The sequence below is a fragment of the Colobus angolensis genome, unplaced genomic scaffold (assembly GCF_000951035.1).
Source record: "Colobus angolensis palliatus isolate OR3802 unplaced genomic scaffold, Cang.pa_1.0 Scaffold103, whole genome shotgun sequence".
NCBI classification, from domain to species: Eukaryota; Metazoa; Chordata; class Mammalia; order Primates; family Cercopithecidae; genus Colobus; species Colobus angolensis.
The window spans coordinates 1,782,047-1,799,701 of record NW_012111253.1 but is presented as its reverse complement, the minus strand read 5'-3'; the positions used below and the strand labels follow the sequence as shown (position 1 = coordinate 1,799,701).

The window sequence follows — 17,655 nt, the reverse complement described above, 5'->3', positions numbered from 1 at the left end:
GGGTGGGTGGATGGATGGATGGATGGGTAGATAGATGGATGGATGGTGGGTGGGTGGATGGATGGATAGATGTGTGGGTAGGTGGATGAATGACGGGTGGGTGAATGGGTGGATGGACAGATGATGAATGAATAAATGAACAAATGAACCACTGAGTTTGAAAATATCTTAGATAGAAATATCGGCTCACAATATTTGGTGGAAAACATTCAACAACGAAACACCTTCTTAAAATGCACCTCTTCTACTCAATTACCTCAGAAATGAAGCACTGTGAAAACAGATAGACTCTGAAGTCACACAACCCTAAGTACCTGGCTCTGCGTGACCTTGTGCAAGTGATTCAGCTACCCTAAGTCAAAGTTTCTATAAAACTGGGCAATGTTAGGGTGCCACCTCTGAGGGAAAAGGCCAGTGAAACAATATTCCAAGAACATCCATGGGTGGCAGTCATTATTTTGGTGAATTTACTATGGACAGGGCCTGACTCTCAGTCTAACTGTAATATACTTCATTTCATCAGTACACGGGGAGGGAAGCCATTTCCCAGATACAGACCCAGAGAGGCAGATAGATAAACTAGAACGCTAATTTATTAATTTATCAGGGGAAATTATTTGGAGAATCAAAGTAACTAGCACATTTTCTCTCTGCAGCTATAATTGGGAAGTAAAACCACAATTAGAAAGTTGCTCAAGGTCAGGCAAAGAGACTTGGGCAACATCTTGCATGTAGTGATGGGACAGTCATTGGGAAACACTTGAAAGAAAGTCCTTGGTGGTCACTGACAAGATTTGTCTCTCTTTTGAGTGAGTTTGTACTTCTTTACTTTTTTTTAACTATATATTTGTGCTTTAGGGGGTATCTTATTTTCCTTGCTCCCAATTTTTGAGAGAAAGGCTTACCACAGCCCCTGAAATATTAACAATAAAGAGAGACAGGGTCTCTCTCTGTTGCCCAGACTGGAGTGAAGTGGTACGATCACAGCTCATTGGAGCCTCAAACTCCCGGGCTCAAGCTATCCTTCCACTCCAGCCTCCCAAATACCTGGGACTACAGGTATGCATCACTATGCCCAGCTAATTTTTTAGTTTTTTCTGTAGAGACAGGGTCTCACTGCGTTGCCCAGGCAGCCTAAGCTGGTCTCAGAACTGCTGGCTTCAGGCGATCCTCCTGCCTTGGACTTCCCCATCAGTGTAGTCTGCACATCAGCTGAAGGGTCTCTCTGCCCCTCAAGATCTGAGTCAGATGGCTTAACTCCCCAATCTCGTAGGCTGTGAAAGTCCAAAGCCTATTCCAGATTTCAGTGAATCCTTGGGAGATTTGTGTTCTCATGGCTTCCTTTTCCTCCCTTGTGGTCTCTGCTCAGCATTCTGTCAATCCAGAGATGAATCATAGTTTCTTTAGCAGTTTCTACCAAAATAAAAAGCCAAAAAAAACTCACTTGCACAAAACATTTATGAATAAACTTTTCTAAAGAACTCAGGAAGGCCAGGTGCAGTGATTTACACCTGTAATCCCAGCACTTTGGGAGGCTGAGGTGGGAGGATTGCTTGAAGCCAAGGGTTTGAGACCAATCTGAGCAACCTGGGCAACATAGTGAGATGCTGTTTTTACCAGAAAAAAATAAAAATTAAAATTAACTGGGTGCAGTGGTGCATGCCTGTAGCCCCAGTTACTTGGGAGGCTGGAGCAGGAGGATTGGCTGAATCTTGATCACAACACTGCACTCCAGCCTGAGCAACAGAAGCAAGACCCTGTCTCAAAAAAGAAAAAGAAATTAAGAACTGAGAAGTAAAGGGAGGTCACAGGAAGGATTCACATGTACATGATACAGCAAGATGTTTAAAATCCACACTAGACATTCCTATTCTTCAAAAGTTCGTTCAGACCACCCTGACACCAAGAGTTCTTGTCCTGACTCTTCTCACCAGTACCCACTGATCTTACTTCCTCCGTGAACTTCTTTCCCCTCTCCTCTCCCTCCTCGGTTCTCTCTCTCACGCTTCTCTCTCTCGTTGACTCATGCCGAAACGTTCCGCCCCCTCTCTGGAACCTCCTCCACAGCTGGAATCCTCAGACCTGAGGATTTCACTCTCTAACACTGACCAAAGGTGTTTTTCAAAGACTGTTCCTTTCTAAGATGAATTTGGGGGCCATGAATTTTGTTAAGAAGACAAGAGGATTCCTTGCCTGAGTGTAGTGCCTGGGATATAGGTTCAACAGGTAATCTATCCACTCTTGTTCCTCTCTCTTTATGCAATACATTGTTGATCAACAATAATCACAACATGATTGTGTTGTTTCTACTCCTCTCCACATTCCTATGTGGGTTAAGAGGACATCCTCAAAGAAAATTATCTGGCAACTGTATTTTCCCCATAGCTGTAGGCTTGCAAAGACTGTCTGATGCCAAATACTAGTTTCCTGATTTACCGGCCTTGTGATCTTGTGCAAATTGCTTAACCTCTCTGTTTTCAGTTTCTCAGTCTGCAAAAATGGGGTAGTAGATCAGCTCACAGACTTCTTAGGAGGATTAAATTCATTCGTGTAAAATGCTTAGTACATAATAAGGGCTCAATAAATATTAGCTGCTACTTTTTTTTTAGTTTCTTTCTTCTGGAATAGTGTGATTTTATCAATCTAAACATCAGAGATTTAGTCTTTGCACTTTAATGAAGCCAACCTTGCGCTGGGGACTAGATTCTATCTTGGAGTGGCAAGGTCAGGGCTCCACTTGCTGGTAGCCTGGGCTGCAGAGGATAGCCAGGCGTTAGCTCACCTGGGGCCTGCATTCAGAGACGGAACGAGAAGTGGGGACATGATGGGAGTATAATCCAACCCACAGTAGCCTAAACTGGGAGAGACACTAATTACCCTGTGTCTAGTTCATTTCCAGGCCAGAGAACTCAGAAGCCTGGGGAGTCCTAGGGTTGGCTGGCAGAGGATAATCTCACCCAGCTCCCACTAGATCTGTGCTAGATCTGATGTGAATCTCTCAAGACCCTTCCAATGTCCCTGGTTTCCCAAGATGATGGGAAGAACTGAAATACCACAGATCCTCCCAGAGATGACAAGGGCTGCCCCCTATAGTCTAGAGCCCTAGAATGGACAGACTCCTTGATCAAGTGGCCAGAGTGGTCCATCTGGTTCAGATTGTTCTCATGGCTATATTTGATTGCTGAATACCACCTGGCCCCATAACCCACTCATCCCCTGGAGTCTCCACCTCTCATAAGATCAAGGTGTTTGGACTGTTTGCTGTAGCCTCTGGAAAAATTAAGAATGGAGTGGGAGAGCCAGGCTTGGGTTGGGTGAACCCAGTATCTCCTAAGGTGGCCCTAGGTGAGGGGGAGGAAGAAGGAAATGGGCTGCTGGGCCAGATCCACGGGGCACATATTGAAGGGCAAGACTAGGTGTGTCTTTCTATTTGCAGAAGTCAGAGTTGTTCGGGCCTAGACACGAGGAGGTTGGGCCATGCTGGAGGTTGAGGGAGCAGGGAAGGAGATTATAGCCCACCGAAACACTACCAAAAGAACCTATAGCTCCACTAAATCATTTGGAATCCAGTCCCTCCTCCCTACATGAGTATATTATCCATGTGGCGTTTTAAGCTCTCCCTGCAGACCTACGTCTCCCTTTCATGTCTTTGGGTTCCTGATTATCCACGCTGCTGTAGCTATGCTGGGTTGTGGGTAGAAGAGCAGGAAGGCTGTGTGCTTTGAGTCTCCATCCCTGGGGTTGACCATGGAACAGGTCATGCTCCGTGGTACATTTTGGCCCCTGCACCACCCATCACCCTGGTTCTCTTTGCAGAAGTATGTACCGAAACAGGAAGCGAGGCCACCTGGGAAGTGGAAGTCTCAGCCCAGCCCAGGGGAGTGAGCCCACAGACAGAAGAAGAGTGACTACTAAGAAGCAGAAAGGGACCTGGGCACTTGATTTGGAAGAAGAGGACCCTGGTGACTCTGCCCCTTCCAGGGGGCTCAAGCACCTGCCCAAGAGTCCAGTTTTATCATCTAGGGGGACATCTAGGGCTGGCAGGATCTTGCCATCTCTCCCTTGGCCCTGCGGTTTGAGGCAGGAGCCTTCCAGACAAGGCCCATGCACTAGGCCCACCAATGCAGGTGTACCAAGCAGGACTCTTCTCTAAGAGGCCTTTGGCTTGGAGAAGAGCCTGGACCTAGCAGCTCCCAAGTTTTTACTCCTCTCAAAGTGCTACCCAGCTGCCTATAGCATATGGGTCCCTGTTGCATTAAATCTGTAAATAAAACTTCACACCCCGGTACTTATCCTAGGCAGACTCCTAGGCGTCGCAGTCCTAGCCGAAACCTGCCTTCCTGGGATGGGAGAATTTGGAAACGATCCCTGAGCCAGTCCAGGGGAGCTTCCTTCCAGCTGGGTCTCAGCCCCTGCCCTGGTGGTGCGGGGTCCCCAGAGATCCGCGGGAGGTCCGGGCTCGCCTAGTTGTGGGGAAATTCGGCCCCGTCAGGCGGCCGCGCTCACCGGAGCAGCGTGACCCGGGGGCCCCGGGGGTGCTGGCACCAGGAGCCGACACCCACCCGCCTTGCGCTCCCCCGCGCCTGGCTTCCCTGGACTGTCGCCAGCCCTACTCCTCCTGAGGTGGCGAGGGCGGGGCGGAACGCGGCCTCTTCTGGCCTGAGGAGGAGTCACTCGGGAGGTCACTCGGCTGCTGGGCTGGCTGCTGTCACAAGCGGGGCGTGCCCTGGCTCCGCTCGCCACTCTCCGGCGCGCACCCCGGCTCACGGCGCACACTCGCGCTCCCGGACTGAACCCTGAGCCGCCGCCGTAGCAGCCGAATTTGGGAGTATCTCCTTGTCACTGCAACCAGAAAGCCCCTCGATCCCCCATCAGAGAGGTCACATGAGCCCCGAGGTCACCTGCCCGTTGAGGGGCCACCTGCCTCGCTTCCACCCGAGGACCTGGGTTGAGCCCGTGGTGGCCTCTTCCCAGATGGCTGCCTCCCTCTACGACGCGGGGCTACTCCTCGTGGTGAAGGCATCCTACGGAACCGGCGGCTCCTCCAACCACAGCGCCAGCCCGTCGCCCCGGGGGGCTCCAGAGGACCAACAGCAGAGAGCCATCTCCAATTTCTACATCATCTACAACCTCGTGGCGGGCCTGTCGCCCCTGCTGTTCGCCTACGGGCTGGGATGGCTCAGCGACCGCTACCACCGCAAGATCTCCATCTGCATGTCGCTGCTGGGCTTCCTGCTCTCCCGCCTCGGGCTGCTGCTCAAGGTGTTGCTGGACTGGCCAGTGGAGGTGCTGTACGGGGCGGCGGCGCTGAACGGGCTGTTCGGTGGCTTCTCCGCCTTCTGGTCCGGAGTCATGGCGCTGGGATCGCTGGGCTCCTCCGAGGGCCGCCGCTCCTTGCGCCTCATCCTTATTGACCTGATCCTGGGCTTGGCGGGGTTCTGCGGGAGCATGGCTTCCGGGCATCTCTTCAAGCAGATGGCTGGGCACTCTGGGCAGGGGCTGATACTGACGGCCTGCAGCGTGAGCTGTGCCTCGTTTGCCCTGCTCTACAGCCTTTTGGTGCTAAAGGTCCCTGAGTCGGTGGCCAAACCCAGCCAGGAGCTCCCCACCGCGGATACCGTGTCTGGTACAGTTGGCACGTACCGCACCCTGGATCCTGATCAGTTGGACAAACAGTGTGCAGTGGGTCACCCTCCATCTCCTGGAAAAGCAAAACCCCATAAAACCACCATCGCCCTGCTCTTTGTGGGTGCTATCATATATGACCTGGCGGTGGTGGGCACAGTGGACGTGATCCCTCTTTTTGTGCTGAGGGAGCCTCTCAGTTGGAACCAAGTGCAGGTGGGCTATGGTATGGCTTCAGGGTACACCATCTTCATCACCAGCTTCCTGGGTGTCCTGGTCTTCTCCCGCTGCTTCCGGGACACCACCATGATCATGATTGGGATGGTGTCCTTTGGGTCAGGAGCCCTCCTCTTGGCTTTTGTGAAAGAGACATACATGTTCTATATTGGTGAGTCTGTCATTCTTGGGGAGGCAGGACATTGCTGATCCTCTGCATAATGGGGCTGACACCAGGGATGCCATGGTCTGGGTGACCTAGCTCAGCACCAGGGATTGAACCTGCTACCCAGGAGGCACAAGGGACACAAGATTATATGCCCCTGAGTTTATCTGTAATATATTGTTAATTATCTATATTGAGAATGAAATGTTACCAGAGTGGTGTTCATGGTTCTGGGCAGTCAAGGAGGTGTGGTCAGTGGTACCTGGAGTCAGTAGGGGAGGCTTCAGGATGGCAGTCAACAGAGGAGATGGAGTTGGGTTTCTTCCCCCAGCCTCCCTTCCCATTTTAAAGGGATGGAATTTCAAAGGCGGAGCACAGAGGTCTGTAATCCCAGCACTTTGGGCTGGAGGTGGGAGGATCACTTGAGGCCAGGAGTTCAAGACTAGCGTAGCCATTATGGCAAAACCCCATTTCTACCAAAAATACAAAAATTAGCCAAGTGTGGTTGTGTGCACCTGTAATCCTAGCTACTCAGGAGGCTGAGGCACAAGAATCACTTGAACCCAAGAGGCAGAGGTTGTAGTGAGCCGAGATTGTGCCACTGCACGCTAGCCTGGGTGATAGAGTGAGACTCTGTCTCAAAAACAAAACAAACAACAAAAAAAGGTGGATGGATGGAATTTCAAGTAATTCTACTGAAAAGATGCCTTAATTAAAATCATTTGGAGTCAAGCAAGGGCTTTTTAAAAATGCGTAAAAATACTCGGTAAATGCCTTCCACAACCAATGTAATAAATTCCCCAAGGAAGCAGCATTAAGTTTCCATCTGAGGACACAGGTAGACAACTATAAGCAGAAAGCTCGAGATGAATGCTCCGATAGAACTTTCTAGAATGATGGAAATAGTTGCTATCCATTCTGTCCAATACAGAAGCCACTGGCTCCATGTAGCTACTGAGCAGTTGAAATGTAGCTAGTGCAACTAAAGAACAGATTTGTAAATTTTATGTCATTTTATTTAATTTAAATAGTTATATGGGGCTAGTGGCTATCGTATCAGAAAAACAACTTCAGACAGTTATCTGAGGCTGGCTCTTGACCCAGGCAGGTCACACATCTTAGAAACACCTAACAAAATGGCAAGCTAACCTCTGGTCAGTTCTCAATTAAACAGCATAGGACAGGGTATCCCCTTCCCCTTTTGCCCCCCACGTCTCTCTCTCTGTCTCTCTTTGTGTTTTTGTTTTGTTTTGTTTTGTTTTGTTTTTGAGATGGAGTTTCACGCTTGTTGCCCAGGTTGGAGTACGATGGTGCAATCTCGGCTCAATGCAACTTCCACCTCCTGGGTTCAAGCGATTCGCCTGCCTCAGCCTCCTGAGTAGCTGGGATTACAGGTACGCACCACCATGCCTGGCTAATTTTGTATTTTTGGTAGAGACGGGGTTTCACTATGTTGTTCAGGCTGGTCTCGAACTCCTGACCTCAGATGATCCACCCGCCTCGGCCTCCCAGAGTGCTAGGATTACAGGCGTGAGCCACTGCGCCTGGCTGTCTGTCTGTATCTTTCTCACACTCTCTCTCTCTCTGTCTCTCTCTCTGTCTCTCTCTCTCTCTCTCTCTCTCTCTCTCTCTCTCTCTCTCACACACACACACACACACACACACACACACACACACACACACTGCATCTGGATAATCAATAGAGCTTGAGAGCTAGGCAGTGGGTACGTTCATGGGACACATTGCTGAAGGCAATTTGCCAAAGCTCCTGGGACCATCTCTCAGAGATGTTCACTCATGTCAAGGACAGACACTTCTCTCCTGGAGAAACAAGGAAAGGGGCCTTGTGTCCCTTTGATGGCACCAGTTCCACTTCCCTAGTGATCACTTAATTCCACCAGTAAAGATACATTTCATCATCTGTCACCATGTTGACTGTGCCCGGCCACCTTGCAGACTGATATGCGGCACACACAGCAGCATCAGAGCTCAGAGGGTCACAGACTGGTCAAGGGAGGGCGCTAGTGTGCCAGCAGAGAAATGACTTCCTCCAGGTCAAGCCACATTCGGATTGTGGGGAGATGGGGGTTCTAAGAGAGGCTTTTGCTAATTTCCTCCTTGGCCCAGGCTGGGCTACAGCAAGGAGTGTTCCTGTGTGATCTCTTTCAGCTCGAGCCGTCATGCTGTTTGCTCTCATCCCCGTCACAACCATCCGATCAGCTATGTCCAAACTCATAAAGGGCTCCTCTTATGGTGAGTAGTGAAAGGAATCTCTCTGGAATCTTCTGCCTGGGCTGTTTCAGAGCTGCGAAGCATGAGGCACAGACCTGCAGAAGGCACTTGAGACAGTTCCAGAAGCATCTTTGAAGACACTGGAAACACTGGTTTCCATCCAGGGCACAGAGAGTGGAGATGAGGGTATGGGAGTGACTTAGAAAGTCAGTCACTGAAAAGCCACGAAGAAGGATTCTATCATCCACAGGCCGTGGGAAGATTCAACTAGATAGAGGCAGGATTCCTAGCGAATTGAGCCACACAAAGACTGAGAAGGGGCCAGGTGCAGTGGCTCAATGCCTGTAATCCCAGTGCTTTGGGAGGTCGAGGTGAGAGGATCGCTTGAGGCTGGGAGTTCAAGACCAGCCTGGGCAACATAGTGAGACCCCATCTCTACAAAAAAAAATTTTAAATTAGCCGGACATGGTGGCAAATGCCTGTAGTCCCAGCTACTCAGGAGGTTGAGGCAGGAGGATTGCCTGAGCCCAGGAGTTCAAGGCTGAAGTGAGCCAGGATTGTGGCACTGCACTCCAGCCTGGGCAACAGAGTGAGACTGTCTCTAAAAAGAGAGAGAGAGAGAGTAAGAAGGAAGGGTCCCCTAAGAGCTCTCCAGAGACTCAGCTAATGGAGAGTGAGGCAGGCACAGCAAGGCATTCCTGAGTAACCTCTGTCCCTTCCACAGGAAAGGTGTTTGTCATACTGCAGCTGTCCTTGGCTCTGACTGGCGTGGTGACATCGACCTTGTACAACAAGATCTATCAGCTCACCATGGACATGTTTGTGGGCTCCTGCTTTGCTCTCTCCTCCTTTCTCTCCTTCCTGGCCATCATCCCAATTAGGTAGGATGGGAGCAGCGTCTGCTGCTTGGGCTGGGACCCTGATGCTTAGGTCAAGGAATCTTGAACCTTCTCCAGCCCACCATCACCACATTATTTATTTTCAGCATTTATGCAGTGGGTCCTGAGTAGGCTCTCTCACAAAGAAAAAGTCCTCCTGTTTCCCACACTAAAAATCTGGCCATTTGGGAATTCCTGAAAATCGCAAGTAAGAAACAGGATCATTAGGCACTGGCTCACTCTTTGGCAGTTTTGTAATGACTACTTATAGGAGTCCCATATACTTCCTTATAATTAGAGGCTGTGACTGGAAACCTTCATGAACCACCAGACCTCTTTTGTTCAGCTGCCTTTAGGTGAAAGTCATCAGACCTCATTTCAGAGCACAGTTTCTTCCCCATGCCCTCACAGGGCTCTGTGCTCAGTGCCACTGAAATCTCCCGGCCGCCGGACTGGACTGTGTGAGCTCCAGACAGGGCCTTCCCTTGACTTCCCTGTGGGAATTGTCTCATTTGTAATATCAGAGCACTCAAGTGTTGGAGATAAGAGGCAGGAGGACATCTGGTCCTATGGAGACCACTAGCCTAGGTCATCAACAAAATGGAAAGACAGCATGGAAGAGTTCTGTCTTCAACCAGCCCTGTCCCACAGAAATACAGAAGCAGCCACAAATGCAAGCCATATGTGTGACTTTCAATTTCCTAGTAGCCACATTTTAAAAAGAGAAAAGTGACAGGTGAAATTAATGTTAATATTAATAACATATCTGACATGCAGAATATCATCTCCACATCTAATCCATTTACAAAATGTATCAATGAGATATTTCACTTCTTTTTTACACTAACTCTTTGAAATCCAGTATGTATTTTATGCTTATGGTACATCTCGATTTGGACAAGTCACATTTCAATATTCAGTAACCACATGTGGGTTGAGGTTCCCATATGGGACAGCACTGTTCTCTTTAGACTGTTAGGCCCTTTTACCACTTCCTTTGAAGTGAGGTTCTCTCATGCTCCTACCACTGCTGCTTCACGAGAAAGGAATACTGTGGGGAGATATATATATACGTATATATATTCCTGTGGAGATATATTTATATATATATATATATATCTCCACAGAATAAATGTATCCACAGTAAGGCACAAGGATTTGATATAGATTTGCATTTTCAAGGGACCTGCCTAGTAGCACATGAGGACTCTACACATCAGTAACGGTGGTATAATAGGCAGCAGAGTAGAAAATAAAGAAAGGCAGGTTCAAGGGGACAGTGATAAAGCCCTTTTGGAATTCTCACATCACATCATATTACAAATCTCAGCCTGAATGGAAAGTTGAGCTTCCTAGGACAGGAGCCATCAATCATTAGGGCTCTTTGCATTATTTCATAATTAAGAAAAATAAGATAGGAAGGCCAAATAGCTGAGAGAATTTATGGATCAGAGAGCATGACCAGGTCTCATTCCTAAGGTGCAATCTGAGCCAGCTCTGTCTTCGAACTGTCCAACCCTAAGGACTTTTCATGTGTTCCTGTTTTCGTAAGTCCTGGCTGAATGGGTTGGATTTAGCTAGAGCTACCATGCAGTGCAAATTTCTCAGGAGTCCCAGCCTGTGGCCAAATGAGTAAAGGATGAGTAGTTTTTGCCCGCTTGAAAATTATCCAGTCCAATTTTATTGGCAGTTGGTTAATGTAGTCTCTTTAACCTAAACAAAACCCAAAAATCAACAAAAGGAAATGAGTCTTACTAGTTCATGTGTGTCATAAAGACATCAAGAGACAAATGAAAGTAATGGGAAAATACAAATAAGATTGAGTGCTTATGCAGATAAGGCACTTAGGCACACTGCTTCCCTCTGTTGTAGACATTTAGCAATAGAGAGACACATGCAAACAAAGCCAGATTTTAATTGACTGCTATCAGGATCCCACCCACCAGAGATTCTGACTCAGTTAATCTGCGGTGCAGCCTGGGCATAGGAAATTTTAAAAGCTCTCCGGGTGATTCAAATCTACAACCAAGATTGAGAATCTCTGGTGTAAAGGGAGTGGTTCCATTACTTTCCCTTCCGCAAAGTCACTAAAGAAACGAGATCCTGAAAAAGTTTCACAGCTAGGAGAGGCCAAGCCTGTACCATCAATCTTCAAGGAGAGCAACAGGAAAGACCAGTAAAGCTTTCGAACCACAGGAGGAAAAGCTACATTCCAATGACATAAAAACCCAGGCAGGCATGCCAGAGCAGAGGAGGACTCAGAGAGCAGAGGCTGGACTGGGTCACAATCAGCATCCTCTTCCTCGATGCTGGAGAGGAAGATCCCAGCCTGTTTGCAATCCCAAGGGGCTGTGGCTGCACCCCTTCCTGGTGCCAAAGTGAGCCTATTTCATGCCACCATAAGAACTTGCCCTCTCCTGTTTGCTCTTTAGATGTAATAGGGAGATGCTGAGGCAACAACTGTGAGGTTCTGCTTATTTACAAACCTCTCCCCTCATGCCATCCAATATACATGAACTTAACTAATGCCTCATTCTTCATAGAGAAAACAGAAGCCAGGCTGGGCACAATGTCTCACGCCTGTAATCACAGCACTTCGGGAGGCCGAGGCGAGTAAATCACATGGTCGGGAGTTTGATACAAGCCTGGCCAACATAGTGAAACCCCATCTCTACTGAAAATACAAAAATTAACTGGGCATGACAGCGTGCGCCTGTAGTCCCAGCTACTTGGGAGGCTGAGGCGGGAGAATCGCATCGCTTGAACCCAGGAGGCGGAGGTTGCAGTGATCTGAGATTACGCCACTGCACTCCAGCCTGGGTAACGGTGCTGGGTAACGGTGCTAGACTCTGTCTCAAAAAAAAAAAAAAAAAAAAATCACAACAGAATATCCTGGTCTTCTCCAATCCTTTTTTTTTTTTTGAGACAGTGTCTCGCTTGAACCCAGGAGGCGGAGGTTGCAGTGATCTGAGATTACGCCACTGCACTCCAGCCTGGGTAACGGTGCTGGGTAACGGTGCTAGACTCTGTCTCAAAAAAAAAAAAACCAAACGATCACAACAGAATATCCTGGTCTTCTCCAATCCATAGTCCTATGTTCATTTGCATCCATCTTCTTTTTTTAACGATAATAACAGCAAACTGTTAAATAGCCCTAAGTGCCAGGCACTACTTTATTTCATATTTTTAAACTAATCTTCCCAAACAATCCTTTGTGGTAATTACTATTATTATCCCTATTTTGCAGGTGAGCAAACAGGCTCCAAGGTATTAAATAACTTGCCAAAGGGTACACAGCTAGGAAGTGGCAGAGACAGGATTTGAAGGAAGCCAGACCGTCTCTCCCATCCACTACATGCATTGCACCTGGTAATTGGGTGCGGCCTCTCCTACCTCCTGAGAAAGCCCACTCCACTGCTTCGCTCTCTCCTGAATTCTTCTACCAGAGCTGACATATGCTCTTCCCCGCTCTCTCCATCTCTTCATAGTCAAGTTCTCCCAAGGCGGGTCTGCACATATGCTGTCTCACTCCCCGACTCCCATTCACTTTCTACTCACTCCAATCTGACTCAATTGATTCCCCGTGCTCAACTCTACCAGAGCTGCTCTCACTAAAGCCACTAATGACTTTTTAGCTGCATCCATCGACCTGCTGCCACCTTCATCTCACATGATTTCTCGGCGGCCCCTAATGCTGTTGATCACTCTTCCCTCGGGAGATATTTGTCACATGGTTTTCAAAACACCTCGTTCTTGTTTTTCTCCCATTTATCTGATAGCTTCTTCTCTACAAACCTCCCATGTAGGAATTGTTTGGGGTTCTGTTCTGGGCTGTCTTCTCACTTTACATTTTCTAAGCAACCTAAAGTACTTCCAAAGGTTCACATTACCATTTAAACTTCCAAAATAGGGTTCTTGATACCCTCCTAAGCCTGCTCACATTCCCGTCTTTCCAATCTCATGATCTCATTCATTGGCTGCACCACCCACCGAGGGTAGAAACCTGAGGGTCACCAGCATCCACCCTGGCCTTCATCTCCCGCCACCTCCAATCAATCAGGCCTAATGCATTGATTCTACCTCCAAAATATGTCTCAGACTTATGCTTTTCTTTTTATCTCTACTGCTACACCCTAATCCAGAGCACCTGGATGACTGAGTTAGCGTCTGAACCATTCTCCATACATCCACTCTTGTTCTCCACTCCCATCCTGTCTCCAGCAGGTGGGCAGGGCAAGGTCCTTAAAGTGTGAATCAGGTCATGTCATCACCTGCTCAAAGCCCTGCACTTGGCTTTCATTGCTCTTAGGATAAAACCTAAATGTTTGGCTGGGTGCAGTGGCTCAAACCTGTAATGCCAGCACTTTGGGAGGCTGAGGTGGAGGGATTGCTTGAGCTCAGAAACTTGAGACCAGCCTGGGCAATATAGTGAGACCCCGACTCTACAAAAAATTAATTAATTAGCAGGGCATGGTGGTGCATGCCTATAGTCCCAACTAGTTGGGAGGCTGATATGGGAGGATTGCTTGAGCCCAGGAGGTTGAGGCTGTAATGAGCAAAGATCATGCCACTGTGCTCCAGCCTGGGTGACAGAGCAAGACTCTGTCTCAAAAAAGAAACAAAAACAAAAATAAAAAATGAACATCTTACTATGGGCAATAAAGCCCCGCATAAGCTGACCTGGCCACCCTTTCTCACCTCCTGTTCCTGCAATTGACCACCCTCCCCAACCCTCAGCCACGGTCGCCTCTTCTCCCACTCTTCTCCCTTCTCCATCCACACCTCTTTCCCACCCAACTAGTTGTGGTCTTAAGTGAAACACCACTTTCTCAAAGAGAATTTTCCTAACCCTTCTCAATCTAAATTAGATCCTTCTGTGACATGCTCCCAGAGCTTCCTATATTCTCTTTTGTAGAATGCAGTGATGATGATTTCATGGTTAGCTGTTTAATATGCTTGCCCACTAGACTGAAGGCTCCCTGAGGGCAGAGACCATGGCTATTTGGCTCTCCTTGTATCTTCTGTGTCCAGCACAGATCCTAGCATATAAGAAGCAGTCAAAAAGCATTTGTTTAATGAATGCATGCCCTGTCAGAGGGTGTGGCATCTCTCACAGCGCTGACTTACACTGACTAATAAGTCAGCACTGCTGACTGCCCACACCCCAGAGCTGCCTGGGGCTACCCATGAAGTCAGGTGCTGGCCATCGCCTTGTGGCTGTGCTGTAGTGGTCCACAGCAGGGGTCAAGGGTCATGTGGCCCTGTGCTGGCTGCTTCCAAGTCTTCACTCTCCACTTACCAGTCCTGTAATACAATGAGTCTTAAGTACAGTCAGTGCCCCTCCCAGTAGTGCACTGGCACTCACAGAAGGCGGGAAATCTGAGTGTTGGGAAGTGTCTACAAAATTTCCCTTAAAACGCTTGGATCTAAGCGCACAACCCATTTTAGCAACTCCAGGTGTTGTCCATCCATCGAGAAGCGCTGTGCTGTAGCTTAGAACCTGAAGATTCTGGAGCTCAAGCAGATGAGAAAGCCCAGGGTGCCAGGGGTTGAAGGACATGCCTAAGTCACACTGATCCAGGACTTCAGTTCAGACCTCCTAACTGCCGTGCGTCCATTTATTAAGATGATTTTAAACAATGTAATGGATAAACGAGCTATGGAAAGACAGCCGATGAGGCAGCTAATTCTGCTCGCAATTAGCAGAGGCTTAATCTTGATCTTGAGATATAGAAGGGAGTTCATCCTCATGCAGAAGTGAGATGGAAAGGGATTCCAGGAAAAAGAAAATGTGGATGCAAAGGGCTCGCAATGTTTTGGGAAATGGAGAAGTTCAGTGCTTGCAAGACTGAAATGAACCTGGAGTAAGAGAAGTTCCTTCAGACAATCTCTCTCCACTCAGTGCACCATTCTGATGCCATAAATGGATAAAAAATTTCAGTCTACCAGTGACAAAGAGATGGTCTAATGGATGGGGAGAAAAAGGCACACCTTTGTTACAGGACCACCAAGTTCAGTTGCCCATTGCACAGTAACAGACTCTGAAACAGCAGGAGTTGCAGCAGAAAAAAAAATGTTTAACGATATACAGCACCCAAACAAGGAGATGGGAGGAAACTCTAAACCCACCTCCGAGGGAGGTTTGGGGATGGGCTTCCAAGGGGTCTGGATGGGGATGGGCTAGTGTAGGGATCGCTGATTGGTCAAGAAGTGAGGGGTGAAATCATGGGACAGGGAGATGAAGAAGCAGCATTCCTGTGCTGAGTTGGTTCCTTGGTGAGGGTCTTCAGGCTGGTTAGCACCAGCCATTCTGCTGGAATTCAGGATCTGAAAAACACCTTAAGCAATTCTTAAGTAAAGTAAAAAGGTCCAGTATCAGAGATTCTTTTTTTTTTTTTTTTTTTTTTTTTTGAGACAGAGTCTCAGTCTGTCACCCAGGCTGGAGTGCAATGGCGTGATTTTGGCTCACTGCAACCTCCGCCTCCCAGGTTCAAGTGATTCTCCTGCCTCAGCATCCTGAGTAGCTGGGATTACAGGCACCTGCCACCATGCCCAGCTAATTTTTGTATTTTTAGTAGAGTCGGGGTTTCACCAGGTTGGCCAGGCTGGTCTCGAACTCCTGACTTCAGATGAGCCACCTGCCTCAACCTCCCAAACTCCTGGGATTACAGGTGTGAGCCACCATTCCTGGCCCCCAGAGATTCTATCTAAAGGAGCAATGGGGAAGCAAGTGGAAACGTGCTCCTTTTAGCTAACAGCTGCAGGGAAGTGGGTCACAGTGCACCAGCACACCTTGGTCAATGCCTACCTATGATTTTGCCTAAAGCCTGGCTTGTAATTCTCATTAACCCTGTGAGGGCAGTTTCACGTTTACCCCATTCCAGCCATTCTCTTGTAACTGTCTATGGTCAATTCTTACAGCATCGTGGCCTATAAACAAGTCCCATGGTCACCATATGGAGACATCACAGAGAAATGAAGATGCTTACCTGCAGGAGCTGAAAACACCAGCCATGGCCAGGCCCCCAGAAGACAAAAGAAGGGACCAGGGAACTGGTGACCAAAGCAACCCACTGCTTAAGAAACCCACGTTCCAGGCAGAGTTGGCCTCAGTATGACCTGCTTTGGCTCAGGGATCCCTGGTGGATGGGGAAAAGCATTTTCCTGGTGATGGAAAAACGTTCTTAGCTTTAAGATACCCCTATTAGGCAGAGATTGTGTTCTGTGACAGCAGAACATGAGCTTAAGGGTTATAGGCAGGCTGCATACAGCAGTCCCAGGCCCTGTGAGGGGTTTCAGACCCCAGCTACAGCGAGCCTGCCCCTTTTCTTCAAGGGATTGTCTTGAGGGCTCCAAAGTATAGCTAACTAGTCACTAGAATGCTGTGCTGAAAGTCCCATGGGAGAACTCAAAGCGTTCATTATCACAGCCTGAGGGGAATGTGGAAGGAATGTTTTGTAAGAACCACCAACAGTTTTGCACGAACAATGTCTTTTAAATTAAAATAAAACCTTGAAAAAAGCCAGCTTTCTTTCCTGAGTCTTCCTTGGCTACAAACACTCAGGAGGGGGATGGAGCTCAGACCCTTGTCTTCTGGGTAGTTTTGTTATTACTGTTGCTTTTAAGAAGCAAATGTCACAAGGCTTTCTTCAATGGGATATTCAATTGAGTACTTCCGGTCAACAGTGCTTCCCTAAGTGAGTGGTGTGAAGGAAGAGGAGGTACATTAAGAGCTGTTTTATTTGAGGTACTCATTTTTATAACCTTGTTTACTTGGATTTATAAAAGCAGACTCACCTAATAAAATCAACATTCATTGTATGAGTGTGTGAATCATTCTTTCCCGGGTCAGATTCTGTCTATGACTACAGACTTGACGTTCTTATACAGGGTAAGACACAAGGCTAGAGAATACATTCAAATCTCAGCGTATTTGGGCTCACAGAGTTTGTACCTGTAATCCTCTTGCAGGGAATGAATAAAACTCTGTGACACATCTAATAAGGTCCAGGCCCCATGCTAGGTGCTGAGATACAGAAAGAATAGCATGTGACTGTGTCTGCTCTAGCAGAGAGTACTGTCTAACAGGCGAAGCAGACAGAACATCAGACAGGGATGTCTCCTTCCACTGGGAAGGAGCTAGCGCCCTTGCACTGAGTCAGGCAACATGAGCAGAGCAGATGGGATGGGAAAGATGAGTTCAAGAAATTCAAGATCACGTTCAACCTCTCCAACCTCACTAATATAAGGGAGCATAGAATCCAGATTCGGGAGAGCAGGGAGGGCATCCCAGAAGTGACTTCTATGATAAGGCTGGAAGGGTAAGTAGGAGTTACTAAGGCCAGATGTTGGGGGATATTCCAGGCGGAAGGAACACCATGCTGGAAGGCCTGAAGGTGAAAATATATCAAAGGTTTAGGAATTCAGTGTGAAGGGAGCAAAGATGGAGGGACAAGTATTACGGAAGACAGTAAGATGAGACTGGGGTGGTAAGGAGGAATAACATAAAATATCCTTTCAAAAGAAAAAGATGTTTCT

At 48.0% G+C, this 17,655-nt stretch overlaps 1 protein-coding gene across 1 annotated transcript; it reads left to right on the top strand.

Moving 5' to 3' along the window:
• The first annotated feature begins 4,509 nt into the window (after nt 1–4,509).
• Nucleotides 4,510–16,938, top strand: SLC46A2 (solute carrier family 46, member 2). The gene is made up of 4 exons (XM_011941870.1): nt 4,510–6,013; nt 8,177–8,260; nt 8,964–9,120; nt 16,039–16,938. The coding sequence occupies exons 1-4, from the start codon at nt 4,885–4,887 to the stop codon at nt 16,094–16,096; spliced, it is 1,428 nt and encodes a 475-aa protein (XP_011797260.1). The 5' UTR covers nt 4,510–4,884; the 3' UTR covers nt 16,097–16,938.
• Nucleotides 16,939–17,655: the final 717 nt, after the last annotated feature.